General features: G+C 42.2%; 1 protein-coding gene across 2 annotated transcripts in view; it reads right to left on the reverse strand.

The window, feature by feature from the left end:
* The window catches only part of NEGR1 (neuronal growth regulator 1), a 203,090-nt gene that overhangs the window by 69,042 nt on the left and 109,917 nt on the right, over nt 1-24,131 (reverse strand). For both annotated transcript variants that reach the window (XM_053468797.1, XM_053468798.1), the window contains exon 4: nt 21,625-21,756. In XM_053468797.1, the coding sequence (XP_053324772.1) occupies nt 21,625-21,756 (132 nt within the window). The remainder of the gene's footprint in view (nt 1-21,624; nt 21,757-24,131) is intronic.

Genomic DNA, 24,131 nt, shown 5'->3' on the forward strand with positions numbered 1-24,131 from the left:
CTCATTAACCCCAAACATTAACTCATTAACACACAATGAAGAAATACAAGAAATCTTCATAAAATTTGAAATTCTGACCATTAAGGAACATCATAAACGGTATTTTTTGTTATCGAAATGCATTATTTTTCTATTATTATTATTATTTTTTTTCTTTTTTTTCCGCCAAATATTCAACAGAAACATATTCTGTCGTTAAAGAGTTGAGCAAATATTTGCGCATTCAAAAGAAAAAAAAGTCAACTTAGCAAAATCACGAGACCCAGTTTTAGCTCCGATCCTGACAAATAAAACTGCAATCGTCTTTATTACCTTTGCCGTGGTATTGAATGGATTAGTTGAGCGGAAGTAAAGGAGATGTCACAGCTGGAAGAAATCCTACGCTAGAGAAACTTTTATAGATTATTTGAGTATAAATTTCTGTTTCTAGAACACTAACTTTTCAAGCGCTTGCTGTGAATTGAAACAGTGGGGGATAATAAGGAAACGGCAAGATGTAAGTAGACATTAGAACATTCAGGCTGCAAACTACTCTCGCTAGGGGAATAGAGGCAAAAAAAAACTCCGGCAAAGTCAATCAAACCAATCAATCAATGGATTAGGAAGAGCCCAGGGGCTTCAATAACACGCGTGTGCGATGGATCTCGGTAGAACAATATACATGCACCTCAGACACAAAGTCGATAAACCCACAAAATCAACAGGTCTCGTATATCTCGTTCTGAAGGCTACAGACAAAATAGTGCTTAGTGATGCAAAAAGGTTAATTGGCTAATTATTTATTAATTAGAAGAACCATAATCCTTAGAAAAGCCCCTGAAGACGGCGTTCGGGCGGCCTTCTCATAGCCTTTCCTATGGGAGCGCCGACACCTTCGTTACTAGAAAAGGTTTTTTTAACACGCAGCCTAATTTCATGTTTGTGTCCCGTTAACTGACGTGGCTCATTTGTGGCACCGAATAATATTTAGAATGTTTCCATTCACACGCGGGTTTATATATACTGTAGATATATATATATTTTTTTTTTACAAGAACATTAAGCTCTCAGCTATTTCAGGAGTCCAGAGACCTTTCTCCGGATACGTTCATATGATTGAGGTCATGTCAATACACACGCAGAGTAAGTGAATTGTATTACATATGTCCTGCATTTAAGATGGGGGAGGGGATTACTTAGTAACCTACATCCAAACCATTTTAGACACAGTGACCCATTTTACAGTCATTACACCACATATAACGCAGTCACTGTGTGCTGTGGGTTCTCCATATCAAGACAAGGCCATCACATTTGGGGCAGATATGCTGATGGTAAGGGTTTGGCCAAAGACTCTGTAGGGTCATTTTTGGACACTTTGCAGGCTTGGCCGACCAGATGTCACTCAGGGTCACCAACTTCAAACCAAAGAAAAAAAAGTTCTTAAAACAGCATATTAATATCAGCCAGGGGTGGGCTGGCATGGGGGCAATTGGAAACAAATTTTGCACCAGCCTGGAGAGGCTGGAATACAGCGTGGTCATGTAATGCGATGCTATGTGACCCCCCCATTAAAAGGCTTTTCAGAAAGAAAACTGCAGCCACTTGTAAGGTAAGGGGTGAGGGACGGAGTCAGTGAGAGACTGAGAGGGTCAGGGAGGGAGTGAGTACGTATCTATGTATGCTAGAGTGAGAGTGGGTGCGTTTTGTGTGTAAGCATGAATGTATAAGTGTGTGTGTGAAAAGGAGTATGTGTTAGCATGAATATGAGAGTGGGTGTGAGTATGTACTGTATGTGTGTGTTAGCATGAATGTGTAAGTGTGTGTGAGAGTGTTAGCATCAGTGTGTATGTGTTAGAGTGTGTATAAGTATAAGTATTCATGTGCACATATGTGTTACCGGCGGGGCACACAAGGAGCCGATGGGGCCACTTGGTATTACCTGTGCCAGTCCTCCCCCAACTATCAGCATCCCAGGCCCCCACATGGAGCCCATGGTGCCATCACCCAAAAACCAACCCACCAATTTGGCAATTTTTTTACAATATGCTATCATACTCACAATGATTTGCACCTCACTACCAAAGAGGTTAAATAAACACACACATGTATTGCGTGCTGTTACATTCTATCGCCTGCTCCCAATGAGCTGTTACATTGTATTGGCTGCTCCCGGTGAGCTGTTCCATTGTATCGGCTGCTCCCGGCGAGCTGTTACATTGTATGGGCTGCTCCCGGTGAGCTGTTACATTGTATCTGTCAGTGAGGAGACAGCCATGTCGGCTTCTGCTGTTGGAAAGGATACCAGTTCTCCATAGAGCCGGCCACTGTTCCTGTAGATCTTTTATTGAAACAAATGCCTGTGCATCCAGGTTAGAAGGGGAGAAAGTCTGCGGGCGGTAGATGAGAGAAGGCAGTGTGTTGGTATGAAGAGTGGAATACCAGAGATTAAAGACTCTAACCGGGAGCCCTGGGGAAATAACGCTGGGTGAAACTCATATATATCGAAATTCTGGGTGAAATTCACCGTTTCCTAGCTCTGTGTATCGTATAAAATAGAACAGAATGTAAAATAAATGGGAAAATTAGTCAAGCTAACCTCTTCATATCAGCCATCAATTTCTGTTAGAACTCTATGGAGATTATTTGGAAAGTGCAATTCCGATGCAATGTTTTCAAAGTGTTCTTATCACCATAAGCAACCGATGGAATGGACCAGTGTGCGGGAACGTTCCATCAGTTGCTATGGCGATAAGGGCATTTTTAAAGCTTTGCACCAGATTAGCTTTTTATTTATATGTAAAATCTACGTTTCTGTCCAGAGCTCTCTAAACTTTTCATTTCCATAACATGAATTCCCAGAATTCCCAGTAATATCGGACTGACACATGACATTCCCAAGGCATTCACTATAGAAATAAACCAAAGGAAACATTATCTCACTATGTAGCTGTATCATTTATTGTCATATTTTCTAAGGCTGTTCTTTTATTTTCTGTCCCCAAACCCGCCGCTCTTTTTTTTTTGCAGATTACATACTCGTCTCGAGTCGTTCTCGGCTTCACAGCATAAAATGAATTTTCAGTAAACAGTTCTGTGGATTTTCTGTGAAGTGTCTTTTTTTCCAGAGTCTTGATCAATGCAGTTTGAAGCCGCTGAAGCATATCTAATAACTTCCTCTACGCCGACTGAAGCCTCTTTCTCATAAATGTCACGTCTCCGAGGAACCTTGACTCTTACAATCAACTTTAAACATTTAACGTGCTGTTAAACTTTCTCGGTTGTGGATCTCAATGGTAAACCGTTACCTACAATACCTACAATTCACATCATTCCGACGGCAGGTGGGAACCGGGAAGGCCACCTTACCTGTCCCCCCAAAAAATTTCTCTTAAATTTCTTTCTTGCTGTAAAGACTCAAACCTTAATCAGTCATTGGTCTCGTCTTAGATTCAGGAGCCGTATGTCTATCCCGTGCATGTTTAATACCCTCGCTGTATTACCCTCTACCACCTCTGCTGGGAAGCATATTACTGACTATGGAACGTAAGGAGGTTTCTTAGGAAGGGGCATCGCTGAGGAATGATGTCATATGTTAGCTCTCCGCTTCCCTCAGCAATGCAGAGACCATGAGTGAGAGTCGCAGTAAGTAACGGAGGTGTGGAGCCGAGGATGTGATCCCCACTTGGTCCAGCCTAAGGGAAGCCCGGCTACCAGGTTTTTGGGATTTGTACAGCTTATATGATGAGTATTTTTATGATATGGCTGTATATGAAGATATGAAGACTGTAAGAAAAAAAAGGTTTCTGACCAAAAATAATTCCAATCCTGTTAAATTCAGCAGACTAGATGGAACTCCATCTTTAAATATCTTCAGAGAAATTTTTTTTTCTGCAAGATATGTTAACTGGATTCAATCTTTGTGAAAAGAAATATTCTCACCGCTCTCATGTAACATTTATAAATGAAAACACCTGTATGATAGTAATTGTAACAAATGTTAAATTTGTTAATTTGTACAAATGTCTGAAAACTAGGAAGGAGCCCAAACGATAGAAAACAAAACAAACTCCAAAGCTCAGAGTTTTCATTTGAAATCTGCTTTGTTTTCCTCACTTTCTCTCTCTCACACTTGGTCGCTTTCACTCTCTCCCTCACTCATTCTCACCCTCCCCTCTCCAACAATCGCTTTAGTGTCTTCACTTCTCCCTTTCTGCAGTTCCGCTTCTCCTGCTCCACTTCTCCACTGTTCTTGCCTTTTTCCAAGTACTTTTGCAACACGACGGAGCCTCCGCGCACACCATGGGGGTAACCTCTCTCCCATGCATCCAATCAGGAGAGAGGTTGTCCCCATAGGCTCCACCCTCTTGCGGAAGTACTTGGTAGCGGAGTGAAGAATGCAGACAGAGCAGCGGAGAAGGTGAAGATGAGAAGTGGAGCAGGAGATGGAGAAGCGGAGCTTTGGAGGAGGAGACGAAGCCTTTGTCAAAGAACATTGGAGACATTGAGAGTGAGAACGAATTTCGTTTCTGAATAAGAAACCCCCCGAATTTCGTTCGAACCAAAACAGCGGTAAATAAAATGAATTGTCTGAAAAACAGAAGGACCAAAACAAAACAAAAAAAATAAAAAAAGTCATTCTGGATTCAGGCCCTGCACAGTATATCAACTCTGCATTGACTGATATTTTGTATTTATTTTTGTTAGTAAAACATAACATTTTTTTGATGGGGAGACTCGGAGCCTGGGAGGATTAGTAATACAAATCAAACACAAATCCGCTGCAGAGAAAGGGAAGAAAGAAAGAAAAAAAAAAGAAAAAAAAAAGAGAAAAAAAGCTATTCAGTCGGGCAGAGAAGCGCAGCCTGATTCATGCAAACACTAAAAACTTCCATAAATCAGCTCTTTAATAACAGAGATTCTACCTTGCAGCCAACATTGTGACAAAAGCCGTGAATGGGATTTATCATATGCCGGTTTTATCTGTCGTATCCATGGTAGTTTCCAGACACCGGCAATAATTTGTTCTTTTTCTAATATTTTTGTAGCTGTGATATGGATCCATTTTTTTTTCTCTTGTTTTATATACTTTTCTTTTTATTCTTTTATGATCCTTTCGAGGCACAAGGTGCGGGAGGAGGAAGGACACAGCGTTGACTTGTGTTCCCTCTGAGCAGGGGAATTAACGATTGAAACAGATTTTGAATGAATGTCTCGTAGTTTGCATAGAAAGCCGACCCTGGATAAAGCGTTTTTCATAAGACGTCCTAGAACAGTTAAAAGAGCGCTCTATGAGACAGCAATACTTTGTTGAGAGGGCATTTTAGACAACCATAGAGAGGACACGCACTGCTTTTCTCTCATATGCCTGTTGCTTTTGTGCTTTTTGGGGTTTTTTTTAGATCTTTTTACATATTGAGTTTTTTGGTAACCCAAAGCGATGTGTTTCTTACAAATACTGACAAACTCAGAAGGGCCAGATTAAGGAGCTTAAGGCTCTTGATCACTTATGCACAAACGGCTTCTCTTTTCTTACCCCCAACTATTTTTAACACATTAATACAAATAAAACACAATTAATGTTAAAAAAAAAAAAAAAAAACAGTTTACTGCAGGTTCCTCTACTTTCCTTGATTGGCATCAAATTATGTCCCGGGTGGCCTGGTCACTATAAATCCAAATAAGGCTTGGCTGTAAAATAGGCACTGTACATGCGCGGAGCAAAACATTTGGTCAAGACTGTCCCGTTCAGTTGGCCAAGAATATATTGTAGGGCACAACATGATGTTACATATACCACATGACCAGGCCCAGACTGGCCCTCTGGCACACCGGGCAAATGCCAGGAGATTGGGTGCTGGAGTGCGTGGTTAGCTGCTGGATAAAAATGCCGGCCCTACACAACATAGGTGTAGAAGAAAGTAGGCACTTAAGCTCCTCTAAACTGCCCTGGAGGTGCCATCAGCCATTGCACGTCAAGACACTTCCTTGGGGTACTAAATCCCAGTCCAAGCCTCTTTTTTTCATAAAAAATGTGCCATTTGCCCAAAATATTGCATTCTCTAGCATGTTACACAAATAAACATTGAAAAAATGTTGCTTTATTGTTTAATCCCATTAAATCGACACTGAAACTCTGGAAAAGCTTAGCAACAACCTATCAGAACCTGCTTTTGCGTCACATGACAATAACGCGTACCCTGAAAACAGTTGACAATCACAGAATAATTTCTTGGAAGGGTCCCTAGAAAATACAAATCAAAGTGTTCTAATGCAGAGTTTTCATTATATACAAACTCCTTCATTATCGTTAGTGTTTATTAGTAATGCTTGTTTCTGGGCACAGATGGTGGCACCATAAAACCTTATTTATCGGGATGGGAAATTCCAATTATGATCTATATTGATAAGGGGTAAAAGCAAAAAAACAACATGGCGGACGCTTTGGGCTTGGTTATATAGCCTTTCAGGCATGTCTAATCAATTACCGTAAAGTATATTGGCCCAGTTAATCTGTTCTCCTTTTTTATGGCCTTGCAGGCATGTCTAATCCATTACCGAGAAGTATATTAGCCCGGTTAATCTGTTCTCCTTTTTATGGCCTTGCAGGCATGTCTAATCAATTACCATGAGGTATATTAGCCCGGCCAGTCTATTTAATTTTCTGTCCAGATAATAAGCAATTGATGGATTTCTGTATTTTTTAAGATCGATAATTATGTGGAAGTTAATACAGACTGATGGTTTTAGGCCCGACTCAAAGATATATCAGCATTTTTAATATGTGATGGAAAACAAATGAGGTTTACTTGATTGTGGTTGTTTGATTTAAACTTTTATTCTATTTTAACTTCTGGAACAAAAAAAAACCCGAACAATAAATTCTGGCCATGACTTAAAGCTGCTGTTCCACTGGCTCTACTGAATGTAAAACTTTTATAATGAAATGCAGCGTTAAGAACATGAATGCCCAAACCCTTCCCAGAAATATTTCTATTATCATGTAATTTTTTGCCGGGGGCTCTTAATTATCATGTGACATAAAAACAGGCAGTGATAGGGTGTTGCCATAGAAACGGAATAAAAAGCTCCATAAAAGGTTTCTGTGCTGTTTAGGTGACTAAACCCTGAGGGCAAGAATAAAATTACAGGGCAGCTAAGGTTTATTTACTTAACATACATACTTAATAAAGAGATGCTATTTTTATAGATCATATAGATCAGCGAGATGGCCCCTGTATAATGTATAGTTAAATCAGTGACCCGGCCCCTGTATAATGTATATTTAAATCAATGAGCCAGCCCCTGTATAATGTATAGATAAATCAATGAGCTGGCCCCTGTATAATGTATAGTTAAATCAGTGACCGGCCCCTGTATAATCTATAGATAAATCAGTGACCGGCCCCCTGTATAATGTATAGTTAAATCAGTGACCCGGCCCCTGTATAATGTATAGTTAAATCAGTGACCCGGCCCCTGTATAATGTATAGTTAAATCAGTAAGCCGGACCCCTGTATAATGTATAGATAAATCAGTGACCGGCCCCTGTATAATGTATAGATAAATCAGTAACCGGCCCCTGTATAATGTATAGATAAATCAGTGACCGGCCCCTGTATAATGTATAGATAAATCAGTGACCCGGCCCCTGTATAATGTATAGTTAAATCAGTGACCCGGCCCCTGTATAATGTATAGATAAATCAGTAAGCCGGACCCCTGTATAATGTATAGTTAAATCAATGAGCCGGCCCCTGTATAATGTATAGATAAATCAAAGACCCGGCCCCTGTATAATGTATAGATAAATCAGTGACCTGGCCCCTGTATAATGTATAGTTAAATCAATGAGCCGGCCCCTGTATAATGTATAGATAAATCAAAGAGCCGGCCCCTGTATAATGTATAGTTAAATCAGTGAGCCGGCACCTGTATAACGTATAGATAAATCAGTGACCGGCCCCTGTATAATGTATAGATAAATCAGCGACCGGCCCCCTGTATAATGTATAGATAAATCAGTGAGCCGGCCCCCTGTATAATGTATAGATAAATCAGTGACCGGCCCCTGTATAATGTATAGATAAATCAGTGAGCCGGCCCCCTGTATAATGTATAGATAAATCAGTGACCGGCCCCCTGTATAATGTATAGATAAATCAGTGACCGGCCCCCTGTATAATGTATAGATAAATCAGTGACCGGCCCCTGTATAATGTATAGATAAATCAGTGACCGGCCCCTGTATAATATATAGATAAATCAGTGACACGGCTCCTGTATGATGTATAGATAAATCAGTGACCGGCCCCCTGTATAATGTATAGATAAATCAGTGACCGGCCCCCTGTATAATGTATAGATAAATCAGTGACCGGCCCCCTGTATAATGTATAGATAAATCAGTGACCGGCCCCTGTATAATGTATAGATAAATCAGTGACCGGCCCCTGTATAATATATAGATAAATCAGTGACACGGCTCCTGTATGATGTATAGATAAATCAGTGACCCGGCACCTGTATAATGTATAGTTAAATCAGTGTAGGTAGGAAAGCATCCCCATTCATTCCAGATCATTATCCAGAATGTGTTGCAGGTTTTTTATTCCGATTGCATATTTCAGAATTGCAAACGTTGGACGAAACACACGGCGGACGGATTAAAAATGCTGCAAGTTGCTGGAGATATAAGGGGAAGGAATTGTTTGATCCCCGTGGAATCAGCCAACGCATGAAATGTTCTAACCAGCCTAACCTTTTACACGCGCGCATTAAGCATTCAAGAAGTCAGAGCGATAACTTAACATCAATCATGTGCGCGGCGTTACATTTGTTGGGAAACATTCTCCTCGTACAGATTACGTTATCTCTTTTGCTCGGGATTTTGTTTAAATTTTCCCACACGGAGCAGATGGTAATTCCCGATGACCGTCGCATTACGAGTCCGCGGTGAGCTTTTACTTCTCGCGGCTTTAAAAGAAAGCCTTACAGACTCAGCGGAACGTGCGCTGTTCTTCCGGAGTCATTTTTAGACTGTAACGGCGCGATGTCACACCGGTGATGTCATTAGGTATATTCTGTGCAGGATTGAATACATTTGATACGTCTGTCTGTTTTGGGAAAGAATTCTGAGTTAAAAGTGAAAGCAGAATTCTAAGCCTTTCTTTTTGCCTTTTCCGAATCACCGGACAAGTGATACGACCCATAGGAGCTGATCTTAGTAATGGAGACAACAATCCATCCCAAGATAAGTGCGGGATTGTGTAAATACAAGTAAAAGAAAACTATCTGCCATTTTATTTTCTCCTCAATATTCCCTGACACTTAAACACCACCTTAAAAGGTTTATTGATATCCTACAGCTGCTTAGCAATAGAGTCCTGTCATTCCAAACCCTCCTCTATGTATTACATCACAGCAGTCAGACCGCCTACAACCACTCTCAGTGCCCTTTAAACTAATAAACCTTCAAACAAACGTCTCTGTGATGTCAAAAAATGGCAGGCAGCCAGTGCAGAGGGAACAAGTAAGAGGGCGCAACGGAAATGTACATTATTGTAAAACAGGGCTACGTTTATTTAATATGGATACAAGAGTAAGACATAATAATTTAAGTATTTAGGTAAGTTGGGAAAAATAAGTGGAACTAATAAAATTTGATTAAAAAACAAAACCAAAATGGCTTTTGTGTACGAGTGGAAAGGAAAAAAAAATATGTATAAAAAATAAGTAGAATCAGTTCAAATCTATGTAATGATTCACACATTGTATTGATCATCATGGCCCTGGCTGTGTATTTATTGGACCCTAACGAAGACCAGCATTGGTTCCAGTTGGGTCTGCAACCCTTCTACTGCTTTGTAACACATCTGCACTTTGTTCCTAATCCCCTTTGGTTATCTCATGTATCAGAATTCCGGTTTGTTGTCTCATGGTTTAGTACGGCCCTCCATGGGCAGCAAAACCTAGAACTGAATCCTGGGAATTCTCTGAGTTAGAGGTTTCTGGTCAGATATCACCGAGAGTTTTGGGGACCACGGCCGGTCCATGACCTCGTCTTCTCTTTTTCCACAAATCTACCCAGAAAGAGCATGTCCTAAACCTAAGACGAGACCAAGGACTGATTAAGGTTTGAGTGTTTACAGCAGTAAAGACGGGCAGACTAGACGGGGGCCGAATGGGGCCGATCTGCCGGCACATTCTCTGTTTCTGTGATTCCCGAGACTCGATTATCTCAGGCAGGGCTGGTGCTCCTTGGATTACCTAAAGTATATCTGTCTTCTTCATGTTTCTACAACACCATGACCCCATAAAAAAAAAAATATGAAATTTATTATCCTTATGTCTGAGTGAACGATGTCCCCACCGGCTGCCCGGTTCCCCTCCTATTATTTATCTTTCCTCGGTCCTTTGTGGCTGGTGTCACGGCTCGCGCTGACAGCAGACCTAAACAAACTGTAAACTGGCAGCCTTTGGGAAGGTCGTATTAAAAAACCTGTCACCGTGACAAAGTGACCTTCCCAAAGAGTCTCGCTTCCTGTGGGCAGACCGCGACACCTTCGCCCAAATGACATTTATACCAAATATTCACCTTTGCGCGATGTTTCCACAGAACAATTAATTGAAAATCGTTACCCTGAAGGTATCGTCGGATGCTCGTGAAAAAAAAGTATTGGTAATGTCAGAGCAGGCGGTCCTATTGTCCAAAGCGTAATAAATTTCATTAGTTGTTCGTTAAGACCTTTATATTTTTGGCGGGATTTAGCCCCCGGCACATCCACTTGTAGACAATTCCCTAGAAACAGTAGATTATTCTCCAGCTCCACACTGGATCATCTAGTCAAGGATCGGGATTAACCAAAGGATACAGTAGCTCTCCAGAATTTAGAGATACAGCTGCCCGGACCGATACCCACAACCAGCATTTATCCCTTATAACCGAAACATATTCCACAAAAGAAGCTGCCCAGAAAACCCATAGAGAGAACATAGAAAGGATCAAGTCAGAGAGGTTTACCTACAAAAGGGGCAGATCCTTGACTTCACTATACATTATGAAGGTCCAACCCAAGTGAGCTTCTGCTTCAAGAATAACTTGGCTGGCCCTGTATAATGCATACTTCAATCAGTATTGAAGTGAGGGCCAGCTCAGCTCTTCTTGCCGGGGGATATAATAATGAAAAGTGACGTGTAGGAGCTGCTCCTTTAGTAGATTATCCCAACGAGTAAATGCTGCCCAAAGTCATTGGATGAAGACACCTCACTGCAAGTAAAAAAATATATATTTGGCAGTTGTCAAAAACAACGCTCTTACTCACTCGCACTCACTCGCACTCACTCGCACTCACTCGCACTCACTCGCACTCACTCGCACTCACTCGCACTCACTCGCACTCACTCGCACTCACTCGCACTCACTACACCAGGCCTGAAACGCTTATCTTTCTCGCAGATCCGTCGGCATTATCCTGTCCTCGCGTAGTAATTCCGCAACACTTCTACGCCAGGCCGGGAGCAGAGAGCCGGGACCAGCAGACCACCAGAGAAGGAGTGAAAGAGAAGCGGAGACACAGGGAGGGTAGGTAAATGTTGACATAAGCATGAGAGGACATGTGAGAGTGAGTGAGAGTGAGTGAGAGTGGGTGAGAGTGAGTGAAAACTAATTTATTTTCTAAATTAAAAAAGTCTTCCGAATCTTGTCCGAACAAAAAGGGTGGAAACCCAATTTGTTGATCGAACATAAATGGTCCAAAAAAATTAAATGGAAAAATTGAAAAATGTTTTCGTCCACAAGGACAAGTTTATTGAATCCGAATTCCTAGGTGGTGGAGAAATAAGACAGGGGAGGAATAACCCCCTTTCACCTGAATACCAGGGTAACCGGACCCGGTGTCAAACCGCAAAACTCTGTGTGCTTCTTGTCATCATACTCAGGCCACCTGGCAAACGCCTAGCGGACCAGTGCCAGAAGGTGGCCCACTTACCCTTACACTCAGCCATACTGGGCAAGTGTAAGAACAGAGTGTGCGACCCAACGTATCCGGCAGTCGGTTGCCATATGCCATTTATCGGCCGTTGGACCTAAAGAGTCAGGGCTGATCTAAATCCCCGGTCCGGCCCTGAACGTTCCCCGGTAGCCATGCGCGCTTCGGCTCTGAAACCCTCTTTTTTTTTTCCTTAATATATTTCGAAGCTTCTGCTTTCATTTCAGGGATTTTATGGAGCCTCACTTTGCAGATTAAAAGAATAACTGTAGCAATTTATAGCTCTTCCCAGTCGCAGGTGAAAAGTGCACGGAAAGCGAATCCGTTCTGACAGTCGCAAGATGCTCCGGCAGTCCTGGGACTCCGTCTGACTTAATACAAGCGGGAAATTTATGACCTTTTTGCAAACAATGTGTGTGACTCGAGTACTTTCCCAACAGCTGGCGCCGTGCATCACTTTTATTACTCCACAATTTCTGCCTATGACAACCACAAGTAAATATTTGGCTTGGCATCTGTAGAATGGATCTGGTAATGGGAATCATCCGTAAATGACGGCTCACCTTGATTTTTTTTTTTTTTTTTGGCTGAAACAACTTACTTTTCTTCTGATTTTTTTTATTTTTTTTATTAAAGTTTTATGTTTTATTTCCACATTTTAAAAAATAATAATGGGAGAATATTTTCCTCGGAACCCCTGCTTCTCGGCCACCTTCCATCCTCTGACTTTTTTTTGGCTCTTCAACTCCCAGGCTGAGGATGATGGGAGTTATTGTCTACAGGGAAGAAGGAGGCAGTTTTCTCACTAAGAAGCAGTATAATGAATCGATAGCCAGATAACCGGCCCCGGCTGTTGATACGGTAACGCAGGGAGCTGTCCGCGGTCCTGATAACGCATTGTGGCTATTTCTAGGTTCTTGTCTTTTTTTTTTTTTTTTGGGGTCTATTAACGTGAAATTCTACGCCGCAGATCTTCAAAGAACAGCCGCAGCCGGACTGAATTTAGGCAGCAAATTTAATCACACTGGTGGCAGTAAAATCCGTCCGTTTTAATCCTCAAACCAATTTACAGAACTATGGATTTTTGTCTGGATCCTCATAGTTACGGCAGAAAAGCTGCCCCCTTTCGAATGGCTTTTCGCTCATTAATTATTGAGGATTCAGCTATATGCACATCCCAAGGTTGCTTTAATTCCTCTTAGGAAGTCCACCCCAGGTGTCTACTGCCCTTTTTCATAGAGTAATGTTTTCTCGCATTAACCCGAGCCTTCCCCCTTTTCTTAGTAAAACCACGTGCCATTTTAGTGGCCCTGCTTTCTTTCCAAAGCCATAGCCTCCAGGAATGGACCCGATATTCCAAACACGGTCTCGCCAGAGATGTATAGAGCTGCATTGCTGTCGCTTTTTTCCTAGACAGCCCGGATCCCACTGACTTTTCTCACCGCTTCACTACCAGGTCCCTTCACCAAGCTGTCTCCAAAATTCCAGAGCTAAATTCTACGTTTCATCAAATAAGATTTCCGTTTGCCATAAAAACGACCGTAACAAATTCTCATATTCTACGGGAAATCTCTACCTCTACGGATTCCCACTCTCACAACCAGGGCCGGACCGGCGATGACGAGGCGGCCTCCTAATGACGAGCGGCCGGTCATATCCATGACGCAGAACGCCTGCCCGTCACGCTCCAGCCATTATTTTATGCGCTGCCACCATAAGTGACTGTCGGTAATGAGTGGGGAAAGTTTAATCCATCAAGCTGTTTGCACAACTGCACGAGAAGCTTGATTACACGAACCCCCATCACCTTAAGCCGTGCCACAGCTGGGTTATAGCAGCTGCAGCGTCCCGGCAGATGGAGGAGCTCCCCAGTTACCCGTCGCCTGAAGCCGAATCCACCCAGGACGTGCGCCGGTCACATCGGCGCCTCTGGGTCATTAACCCATTGTTACATTTTAATGACAAATATTCCTATTCAAAAAAGGGTCCCCGGATCGGTCCGCGCAGCGGTTTTATTTACAAAAGCCTAATGTGGCGTGTGCTGGTATTTGCTTTCTGCTGCTACACCGAGCGGGATGATACATTTAATCAATTCTCTCATCCAGCATTTTCACAACTCATTTCATGTTGCTTATTCGTCCGTGTAACATGTTAACTGTCCTCTTGGCTCTCGGGCGCGAAGATTTGCTTAGATTGTTAAAGTCGATTCACCCGCTTCTCCATTCGTATTCCCGGTGCATATTCTCTGTGCCGCAGCGGCGTCACTTTTGCCAAGTGTTTAGAACTTAAGGCGAAGCCGAGCAGGTGGCGTGATTTGCAGCTCCAAATCTTCCTGAAGATTACAGGAACTCTGCCAGATGAACGCGTTCTCCTCTGCTCTTTTCCTAAATCCTGAGCTGGAACGGGGATTCTGAGACTCTAAATGCGTCGCTTCAGCCAGCGCCTCCATATCTGACTTACCCAACTACAGGGGGGGTGATAAGTAAATCCAGAGAGCAGGAAGTTAAGACGACTGCTCACTTTATATATATATATATATATAGCGCGTTTCTAATACATAACATTCTTTTTGTAAGTCCTGAGCTGGAATGGGGATTCTGGAACTCTCCACATCTGACTTACTCATACATACGCTGCACCAAAGGGAAGCGATAACTTTACGGGGTGGAATAACGGCGCAGATCCCGAGAACAGGAAGTTAAAACGACTGCTCGCATAATATAAACATATAGTAATAATAATAATAATAATAATAGTGCGTTTCTATTTTCTAATACATAAAAATTTGCCTCTGTTCATTTTGTAAAACCTGAAATGGAATGGAGATTCTGAAGCTCGTGGTGATATTTCGTTGGTTCAGACAGCTCCTCCGTGTGTGAATTACCCAGGGGAAGAATAACCATGCGGATTCTAAAACAGGAAGTTAAAACGACTGCTCCCATAATATAAAACATATAATAATAATAATAATAATAATAATAGTGCTTTTCTATTTTCTAATACATAAAAAAATTGCCTCTGTTCATTTCGTAAATGCTGAGCTGGAATGAAGATTCTGAAGCTCGTGTTTATAACCCTCTAGATTGTAAGCTCCTTTGAGCAGGGCCCTCCTCACCTGTTGTTTCTGTACGTCATATTGTTATATTACATACTACTTGTCATGTCCTGTCTACCCATTGTACAGCGCTACGGAATTTGATGGCGCTATATAAAACAATAAATAAATATGTCATTGGTCCAGACAGCTCCTTCATATGTGACTTACCCAGGGGTGGAATAACCCTGCAGATTCTGAAACAGGAAGTTAAAACGACTGCTCCCATAATCTAAACATCAGGCTGGGTTTGTAACACATTTGTGCTAAATAAACCTGTGCATAGAATATGTAACACTATAAAATATAAGATATTAAAAAAGTTCATATAGATAGAAGTTAAGTCGAGATACAAGGTTACTTTAACGACATTTTCTGTTTAGCCACGGAGGATAAAATGCTTTCCCCCGATTTGGGGAAACGAGCAGCACTTTTGAGAAGGACGCTCTTTGAAAGTCCTGGAAACGCTCCCAATGGTTTTTTTTTTAAGGGCGCCATGAATATTTTAACCGCGATATTCCTTTAAAAAGCTGATTGTGATTTTTCTCCATTTTATGTTAATAATAAATATACCATTTAACAGAACATTTACCGTTCCTGGACGTCTTCCAACGGTAATAAGAGCCTGATGTTTGTTGAGGTGGAAATTCAAGGATATATTTAAAGACCCGCGTCGTCTTATCCCACTCGTCCCCCCCCTCCCCCGCTCTCTCGTATCTTACGTTAATTATATATGGCAGCGTATGGATGGGGTTTCAGCTCCAGTGCACTTTAATTCCATTTAAGGGACAAAAGCGGAGAAATAATTGATATTTTAGAAATCCTATATTATTTAAGACAGAGAGACAGTTACTGGGATGCCACTAATGATCCTCCACATTGGCCCGCAAGTGCCGCTCTCTGAGACGCTAGAGCGTTGCTTGTCAGGCAATAAAAAGCGTGATTGTGAGATATACATTTCATCCGCTAAACCACGAGGAGTTCAACGGGGAGATTTAGAGCCACTTTATGAATATTAACATATATTAAATGCGCTGGCAAAAGAATATTATGCAAAAGAACTCTACGAATACATTAAAAACCGATCGAACCCAATCCCAGCCTCCGCTGCCATTAAGTTGGGACCCGAGAGCTAAAATAATGATCATTAGGAAGTGCGATTGTCAAATTTTCATATTATTACTTCATTAAGTGTAAAAAAAAATAAGAATGTATATGGGGGGGGTGTGAAGGTTATGATGGATACGATGGATATTTGAGTCGTTTTAAGTCTTTTGGCAGCTTTCAGCGAATTACTCAAGTCTAAGTAATTGTGTTAAAGTTCTTTAGCTTAAAGGTTAGAGGCTACTGCACCATCATTAGTGTACGTAATCTCTCCCTTCTCCCCCAAATCCTTACAAAGGCTGCCTGAACCAATCAGCAACAATCAGCGATTTAGCAATGGGGGGGGCTAATCCTGCAGATCCTGGGAATAGCAAGTTAGGATTGTATACATTTATATTTCAACTAAAATAAAGTACCGTTTGTCATTTTCCTGGTGTAATTGACGATGCAGAGTGATATAAAGCTAATAACATTTAAAAAAAAAATACGATTTCACACTTTTGGACCCAAATGTATCAAACGATTGTATTTTTCAGTTAAATTGTAACTATGACTCAATAACTGATATTATATATCGGAGTAAATATATTTTCTGTGTCAGCAGATGACTGGAGATAAAAGGGCTGAATAATAAGTTTTTTGTTTTCTAAACTGTGATAAATAAATTAGGCAATTATCAGCGTTTGCTCCTGAGTCTCAGGGTTTTTACCCCAGTCTCGGGGTCTCGGGGTGAGTGGGCAGATCCTCAAGGTCACATAAACTGGAGTCTCCTCTGATTTAAAGATATCTGAGCATCCTGATTGGTGCTTTTCTCCCTGCTATATCACAGCTGGAATCCCTGCATGAATACAGGTGACTTTCAGAATATTGTTACCTTCTGACAAGTCACGGTTTCCATAATGACCGTTATTATTAGAACCATTTGGCTTCCAACAAATCTCTACGAGATGATAGATCTTAATGGTTATTATTTGGGGGTCTCGGGTCTGAGAATTTAGACAGTCTGTAAAATAATGATGTCATACCTGTAATAAAGCGACGCATATTTACAACAACATCAACTAATCAGGAGAAACCTTGCGTAAGGACCCGATCGAGACACTCAGCCCCCCTCTACTGCCTGCGTCGTATTTAAGAAGCAATGTTTACAAACCAGTGCTCTCGGCGCTGCGCTCTCCTCCGCTTTCGCCGCGTCTCTCGGGACAATGCTATCAGTCTTGTTAATGAAGTCACTTACAAATCCTGCTTGCGCGAATCCCTCATTCTTCCTCTTAGGGAAGCTTGTCTGAGAAATCGATAAGATATACTCAGAGGTTACTAATGCATATAAACAGCTGCTGGCTACCGGTTTTTTCTTAGCTTTTTTTTACCCCTGCGGTTGTTATCGGGGCTGATAGCGACTACCTGCCCCCTTAAAGAGCCAGCAGATGGCTTGAACCAAGTGCTGCTGAACTACAACTCCCATGATCCTTTACCGGACCCGTCACCAATCATATGGCTCACTGTAACATTTTTATTTAACAGTCCTAAATGTGCAAGAACATCCAGACCTGTCCTGCTGCCCTGGCTAGTAATCAAGATTATTGGCAACTGTGCATGCGCAATGCTAATAATCCACCCACTAAGAATGTGCGAAAGGAACATCATAGAACCCGCCGGCAGATCGGCCCCCTTTGGCCCCGTCTGGTCGCCCGTTTCTCCTGCTGTAAAGACTCGAACCTTAATCAGTCGTTGGTCTCGTCTTAGATTCAGGAGCCGTATGTCTGTCCCATGCGTGTTTAATCCCCTCGCTGTATTACCCTCTACCACTTCTGCTGGAAGGCTGTTCCACTTATCTACCACCCTCTCAGTAAACAAAAACTTTCTTCTATTCCATTCTAGGCTCTTTTTGTAACATTTTTCCCTCCTGTCCTTTGTTAAATTGCTTTATCTCCCATCTCCTCTCTCTTCTCTCCCCCACACCGGATATATCGAGACCCCTCAGTCTTTCCTCTCTACACACCCAGCGCCTGGGCGGCAGAACGTCGGTCCATTGGCGTTCTATCTGCAGAACGTGGCTGGAAGGCGTTGTGACCTCAATATCTCACATGTCGGTGGATCTGCACGTCGTGTTACATTCTCATCTATGTCCTCGCGTCAGGAAGTAGGATTTTGGTAAAAGTAACACATTCTTCAGAAAAAAATGTTAAAAAAATATCACCGGTGCTACGTGATGGCCAGCAGACGAGTAATTAATCATCGCGTGATACGACCGAGGGAATAATTACAGTAAAATATTCCGCCTTTGGTGCCGTGTTGCACTTTTTTAATTTAATTAAAAAAGAGTTATTAAAAAAAGAAAAATATCCGTCCTTTAAGACGTAGAAACGTTAAGTTCTCAGCGTGAGGCCTCCTCCGGATTCTCAGATTTAGTGATTGCAGGTTTTTTTTGTTGTGTACCATTTACCGAGGCTCTGTATTCGTAACATAACTACAGATCACTCCTCGATGTGAAATATGGGAAACATTTTCATCTTAAACTCAAGCTGCTTTATAATAAAAAAAAAAAAAGTAAAGAATACACAAATTATATCCCATAAATCAGCGTTTGCCTAATAAAGCGTAATGGAACAGCTAATGCAATTTATGACGGTAAAATAAAATGAGATTACATTCTGAACGTCGTATCTGCTTTATCTCCTCTGATATATAGAACTTTCTGTAAACCGCGTTAACTTACATAATGTACAATTCAAGGCATTTTGGGATGGAAAAATACCCAAAAGATGCAAAAGTTCTGGATACAGATCGGGTGAAGAACGTCGGGTTTTAGGAAACTCTTAGCTGCAATCGAGCGCAGAGATGAATGTTTGAAATTCCGAGGAAAGAAGCACATTGAGTTCTCGTGACTTTTATTATTATTATTATTATTATTTTTTTGTATTGCAGAAAGGGCAGTAAAGATGTTGAATTCGCCTGCTAATCAAGAGATCAGAATCATTCTTTTTTGATCCTTCAAGGGATCAACCAATCATTATTTTCAACATTGTATCATTTTGGGTAACAATGTAACTATGTGGTTATTTTATTATAACGCAAACTGTGGAGCAGTTGGACAGCACTGGAGAGTGGCGGCTGCTGACTCTTGAGGGCTTTCTATGGCCTCCGGGGATCTCAGAAGGAGTTTAGCCCCCAGACTGTGACGTTTAGTAGAACCGGCCCTTTCTATACGCCAGCAGCATTGCTCTGGCCTTCAACATACCTACCTAGCTATGATATATAAAATATTTAATATAAAATACAATATACTTGTGATAAGTTGATAATAATATCAGCGTTATTCTTTGTGTAGTGTTCACCTTATTTCTGCTGGTAACAGTCACCGGCCGCCTGTGAGATGATGCATGTTTTTAATTTTAAAAATGTAAGCTTTCATGAAAGTCCATAATAGCTTTTTTTTTTTAGTCTGACGAGCTAAAGTAGGTTTACAGTCACAAAACCATAACAAGAGCTTTCCCAGCACTGCAGTAAAGCAATCAGCAGACTGATGATTGGAAGCAGGGGGCGGGACTCAGACATCACATGATCAGCTACAATGGTGGCATCGCGTGATAATGTACATTGCAAAGAAACAGCACCTTCAGAGATTCTGCCCCGCAACACAATATATTTATAGACGATAGAAAATCCTCAAAGGAAAATTCCCACCAAGCTGGTTTTATCACTAGCATTATATAAAGAGTACGTTTTCAAAATTTTTTATTTTTACCCCAGTTGTAGTTTTTGCCCCATAATATAAAGTTTTCAGGCAGCTGCATATCAGCCGTTTGTATGATTCTCGCTCTGTTATCTGATCCCCGATCTACTAAACACCCCGACTCCTTATCATACTGCCTGTGAGAGACAATAGAATGGCTCAGTCTTAATCACCCAGCTGGACTCTATGACTAATGAAAGTCTATGGAGGAACGGACTTCATTAGCATCGCCATAAAGCATCAGCTTAGTGTGGTGTTTGAGCCGGGAAAGTCACCCAAAATATCACATGACTGACAGCAACGGCGGCTCCAGGTCTACAGATAAAGGGCGTTTATTGGGGAAATTGAGATAAAACCAGGTTTTTGTCTCCAACCGACATTAATGCATATAGCGCTGGGGGTTATATTACTGTATACAGCGCTGGGGGGTTATATTACTGTATACAGCGTTGGGGGTTATATTACTGTATACAGCGCTGGGGGGTTATATTACTGTATACAGCGCTGGGGGTTATATTACTGTATACAGCGCTGGGGGGTTATATTACTGTATACAGCGCTGGGGGTTATATTACTGTATACAGCGCTGGGGGGTTATATTACTGTATACAGCGCTGGGGGTTATATTACTGTATACAGCACTGGGGGTTATATTACTGTATACAGCACTGGGGGGTTATATTACTGTATACAGCGTTGGGGGTTATATTACTGTATACAGCGCTGGGGGGTTATATTACTGTATACAGCGCTGGGGGTTATATTACTGTATACAGCGCTGGGGGGTTATATTACTGTATACAGCGCTGGGGGTTATATTACTGTATACAGCGCTGGGGGTTATATTACTGTATACAGCGCTGGGGGTTATATTACTGTATACAGCGCTGGGGGGTTATATTACTGTATACAGCGTTGGGGGTTATATTACTGTATACAGCGCTGGGGGGTTATATTACTGTATACAGCGCTGGGGGTTATATTACTGTATACAGCGCTGGGGGGTTATATTACTGTATACAGCGCTGGGGGTTATATTACTGTATACAGCGCTGGGGGGTTATATTACTGTATACAGCGCTGGGGGTTATATTACTGTATACAGCACTGGGGGTTATATTACTGTATACAGCGCTGGGGGGTTATATTACTGTATACAGCGCTGGGGGTTATATTACTGTATACAGCGCTGGGGGTTATATTACTGTATACAGCACTGGGGGTTATATTACTGTATACAGCACTGGGGGGTTATATTACTGTATACAGCGCTGGAGGTTATATTACTGTATACAGTGCTGGGGGGTTATATTACTGTATACAGCACTGGGGGGTTATATTACTGTATACAGCGCTGGGGGTTATATTACTGTATACAGCGCTGGGGGTTATATTACTGTATACAGCGCTGGGGGTTATATTACTGTATACAGCACTGGGGGTTATATTACTGTATACAGCGCTGGGGGTTATATTACTGTATACAGCGCTCGGTGTTATATTACTGTATACAGCGCTGGGGGTTCTGCTCAAGAGGAAAAATATATTTTTGTGTCATGGGACTTCCTCTTTAATTACTTAGAGATTTCCATGAAAATCTGGCAAATTCTGCATTGAAGCAAAACATAGAACGTGCATCTTTTGGTTGCTGTTGGACTACAACTTCCAGATGATGGCTGAGGATGCTGGGAGTACTGTTTTGAGAAATATGGATACTTACAGTTGACGGTGACGCTAACTTTCTTTACGTCAGGAAAGGACACAGAGTTTTCCGCAGAGCACTCGTAGTAACCGGCCTGGTCCCTCGTTATGCCGTAAATATCCAGATACTGTCCACTGCCAAACGGCTTGGCTGAAACACAAAAAAAACCCAGAAAACATTTTTAACATAAATTAAAAGTAACGTTTTAATGGGGTCAGAGCACCCCGTCATTAGCATAATTCATAAGTAATAATCAATGCTTTTACCATTTATTGCTATATTCCAAAGAAAAAGATAAAAAGCTACCTTTTACAAGTGGCTTTAATTGGGTCAAAATATCTCACCCCATAGTGGGCGCAATTTAATGCAGACAATACAAATCTAGTAACTGAACAGCAACATAAACTGGGGTGGAAAAAATAAGATGAAAAACTTTGGTAAAGGTTAAATATATATAAAAAATAAAAAAAATATTTTAGGCAATTTCCATACACATTATCGGGGCTTTTAGGGCTGTAGAACCCTGCGATCCCCTCCTACCCAGCAACCATTCTGACCTCCTAGAAAAGAGGGGCATCAGGGGAGGAGAGAGGGGGCATCAGGGGATGAGAGAGGGGGCATCGGGGGATGAGAGAGGGGGCATCAGGGGAGGAGAGAGGGGGGGCATCAGGGGATGAGAGAGGGGGCATCACGGGAGGAGAGAGGGGCATCAGAGGAGCGACCCACCTCCCAACCACTTCTCTTTTGCCCCGGGACCTGAAAATCATGTCCACTAGCGGTGTGAGGCAGTTTCTTGGGTAAGACAGGCAGGTGGTCATGTCTCCTGCCCCATTCACTTCTGGGACTGACTCGACCTTGCCATACACCCCCAACGTGTATCACATGGCAATTAAGCATTCCCTAAAAAATGAGGAATGAAGTAAAAGTTTTGGGGTATTGAATGTTACTAGAAATGCTCCTAACGCTGCCTTTAGTTACAAAAATGTAACATTCAGCAGAGAGGTAGAAGAGAAGAGTGCATGGCGAGTGACTGCTTAAACCGCCTTAAACTGTGTCATTTAAACACTGGAACATCAGTTGAAAACCGTTACTTTTTACCCCAAGGATACTGTGGGGCTTCCCCCCCTAATAGCAGCGGCGCTCCAAGTCCTCCGCAGACTCTCCAGAATACATCTTCTCCTTCCAACGCAGCAAATAGCGGTTTGATGTATTATCTTAACATGTCCTACAGAACCGTATTGCTCAGCAAGTGTCCAAACATCTCTCCGCGGAGTAAATCCCGCTAATCTTTATGTACTTAGCTTGTAAATGCAAACATTTCACATAATAAAATCTTCAAAGCTGACCACGGTTGCTACAGTAATTCCGAGCAAACCCTTCGAATTTCAATGTGCAGCAGAGCCGATTCTGGAAGCCTCGGAAAAATATATTCCGATACAGAGAATGGAACGTTATGGACATGAATGTACTAATCCGTAAATATTAAACCCGAAAACAGCCGCGATTACATTAAAACGTCTGCCGAGGTTCTCAAATAAGTCTGCAGACGGGCCAAGTGCTTCTTCTTTCAGGATAAAAAGAATGATGACAAGAAATCTCCCACAATAGAGGCAGCTGCGACAGTCTCAAGCTTGGTTGCGTTTATTCTCTTGCTCCTTTCTATCTCACCTTTCTCTTCCTTTTTTTGTTTTGCTCCATCTCCCTCTCATTCTCCCTTCTTTATGTATCTTGTTTCCTTCTCTTGCCTTTCTGTATTCTCTGCATCTTGTTCTCCCTCCCTTCACTCTCCTCTCATCCCTCCTCACTTTTTTTCTTCTGTTTCTTTTTCTTCTCCCTCAACCCACCCTACACCCCTCACACAGTAATAGCTACCAGTCCCATTCTGCCCCCCACCACATACAGAGCATTGGCAGTGTCAGGATTGGGTTTGGAACGATGTCAGGAACAGTCCAATAGGTTAGGGGTCGGCGAGGATCAGAAAAAATGGTAATCCAAGCTAGGGTCAGGAAACAGACAAACGGGGTAATCCAACAGGAAAGCCAAAGGTCAAGTAAGGAAGAATCCAATAGAGGGTCTGTAGCAAAGCGAGCAGAGAAGAAAAGGAATCCAAGGACATACAGCAAGTTCTGGAACACTGGAGTAAAGTGGCTACAGTCTGAGGGGTTTTTATAGCGCTGCAGGTATCTACTCCGCCCCCGTGCTGGACAAGCTCCTCACTGGATTGGTTGCCAGGCAGGAGTGATTCCACAGCACCTGGTTCACTGTTTCTGTGTGAACATCATTGGTGGATAGCTGATGGAGGAGGCCGGCTTCACCTCCTCTCCACAGGTGTGCAACATTATTCTGAGGTCTGGGCAACACCTGGAATTCTTCCCCGGGGACTTTATTCTGAGGTTTTGGCCTACCACGCTACTGCGGTCACGATCGCGGGTAGACACCGCTACTACAGTCCGCGGCTTCGGCCTACTCCGCGATCACGGAGCTTTTGGGAGGCCTGCAGCGACGGAGGACAGCAGGTGAGGACA

The sequence above is a fragment of the Spea bombifrons genome, chromosome 6 (assembly GCF_027358695.1).
Source record: "Spea bombifrons isolate aSpeBom1 chromosome 6, aSpeBom1.2.pri, whole genome shotgun sequence".
Lineage (NCBI taxonomy): Eukaryota > Metazoa > Chordata > Amphibia > Anura > Pelobatidae > Spea > Spea bombifrons.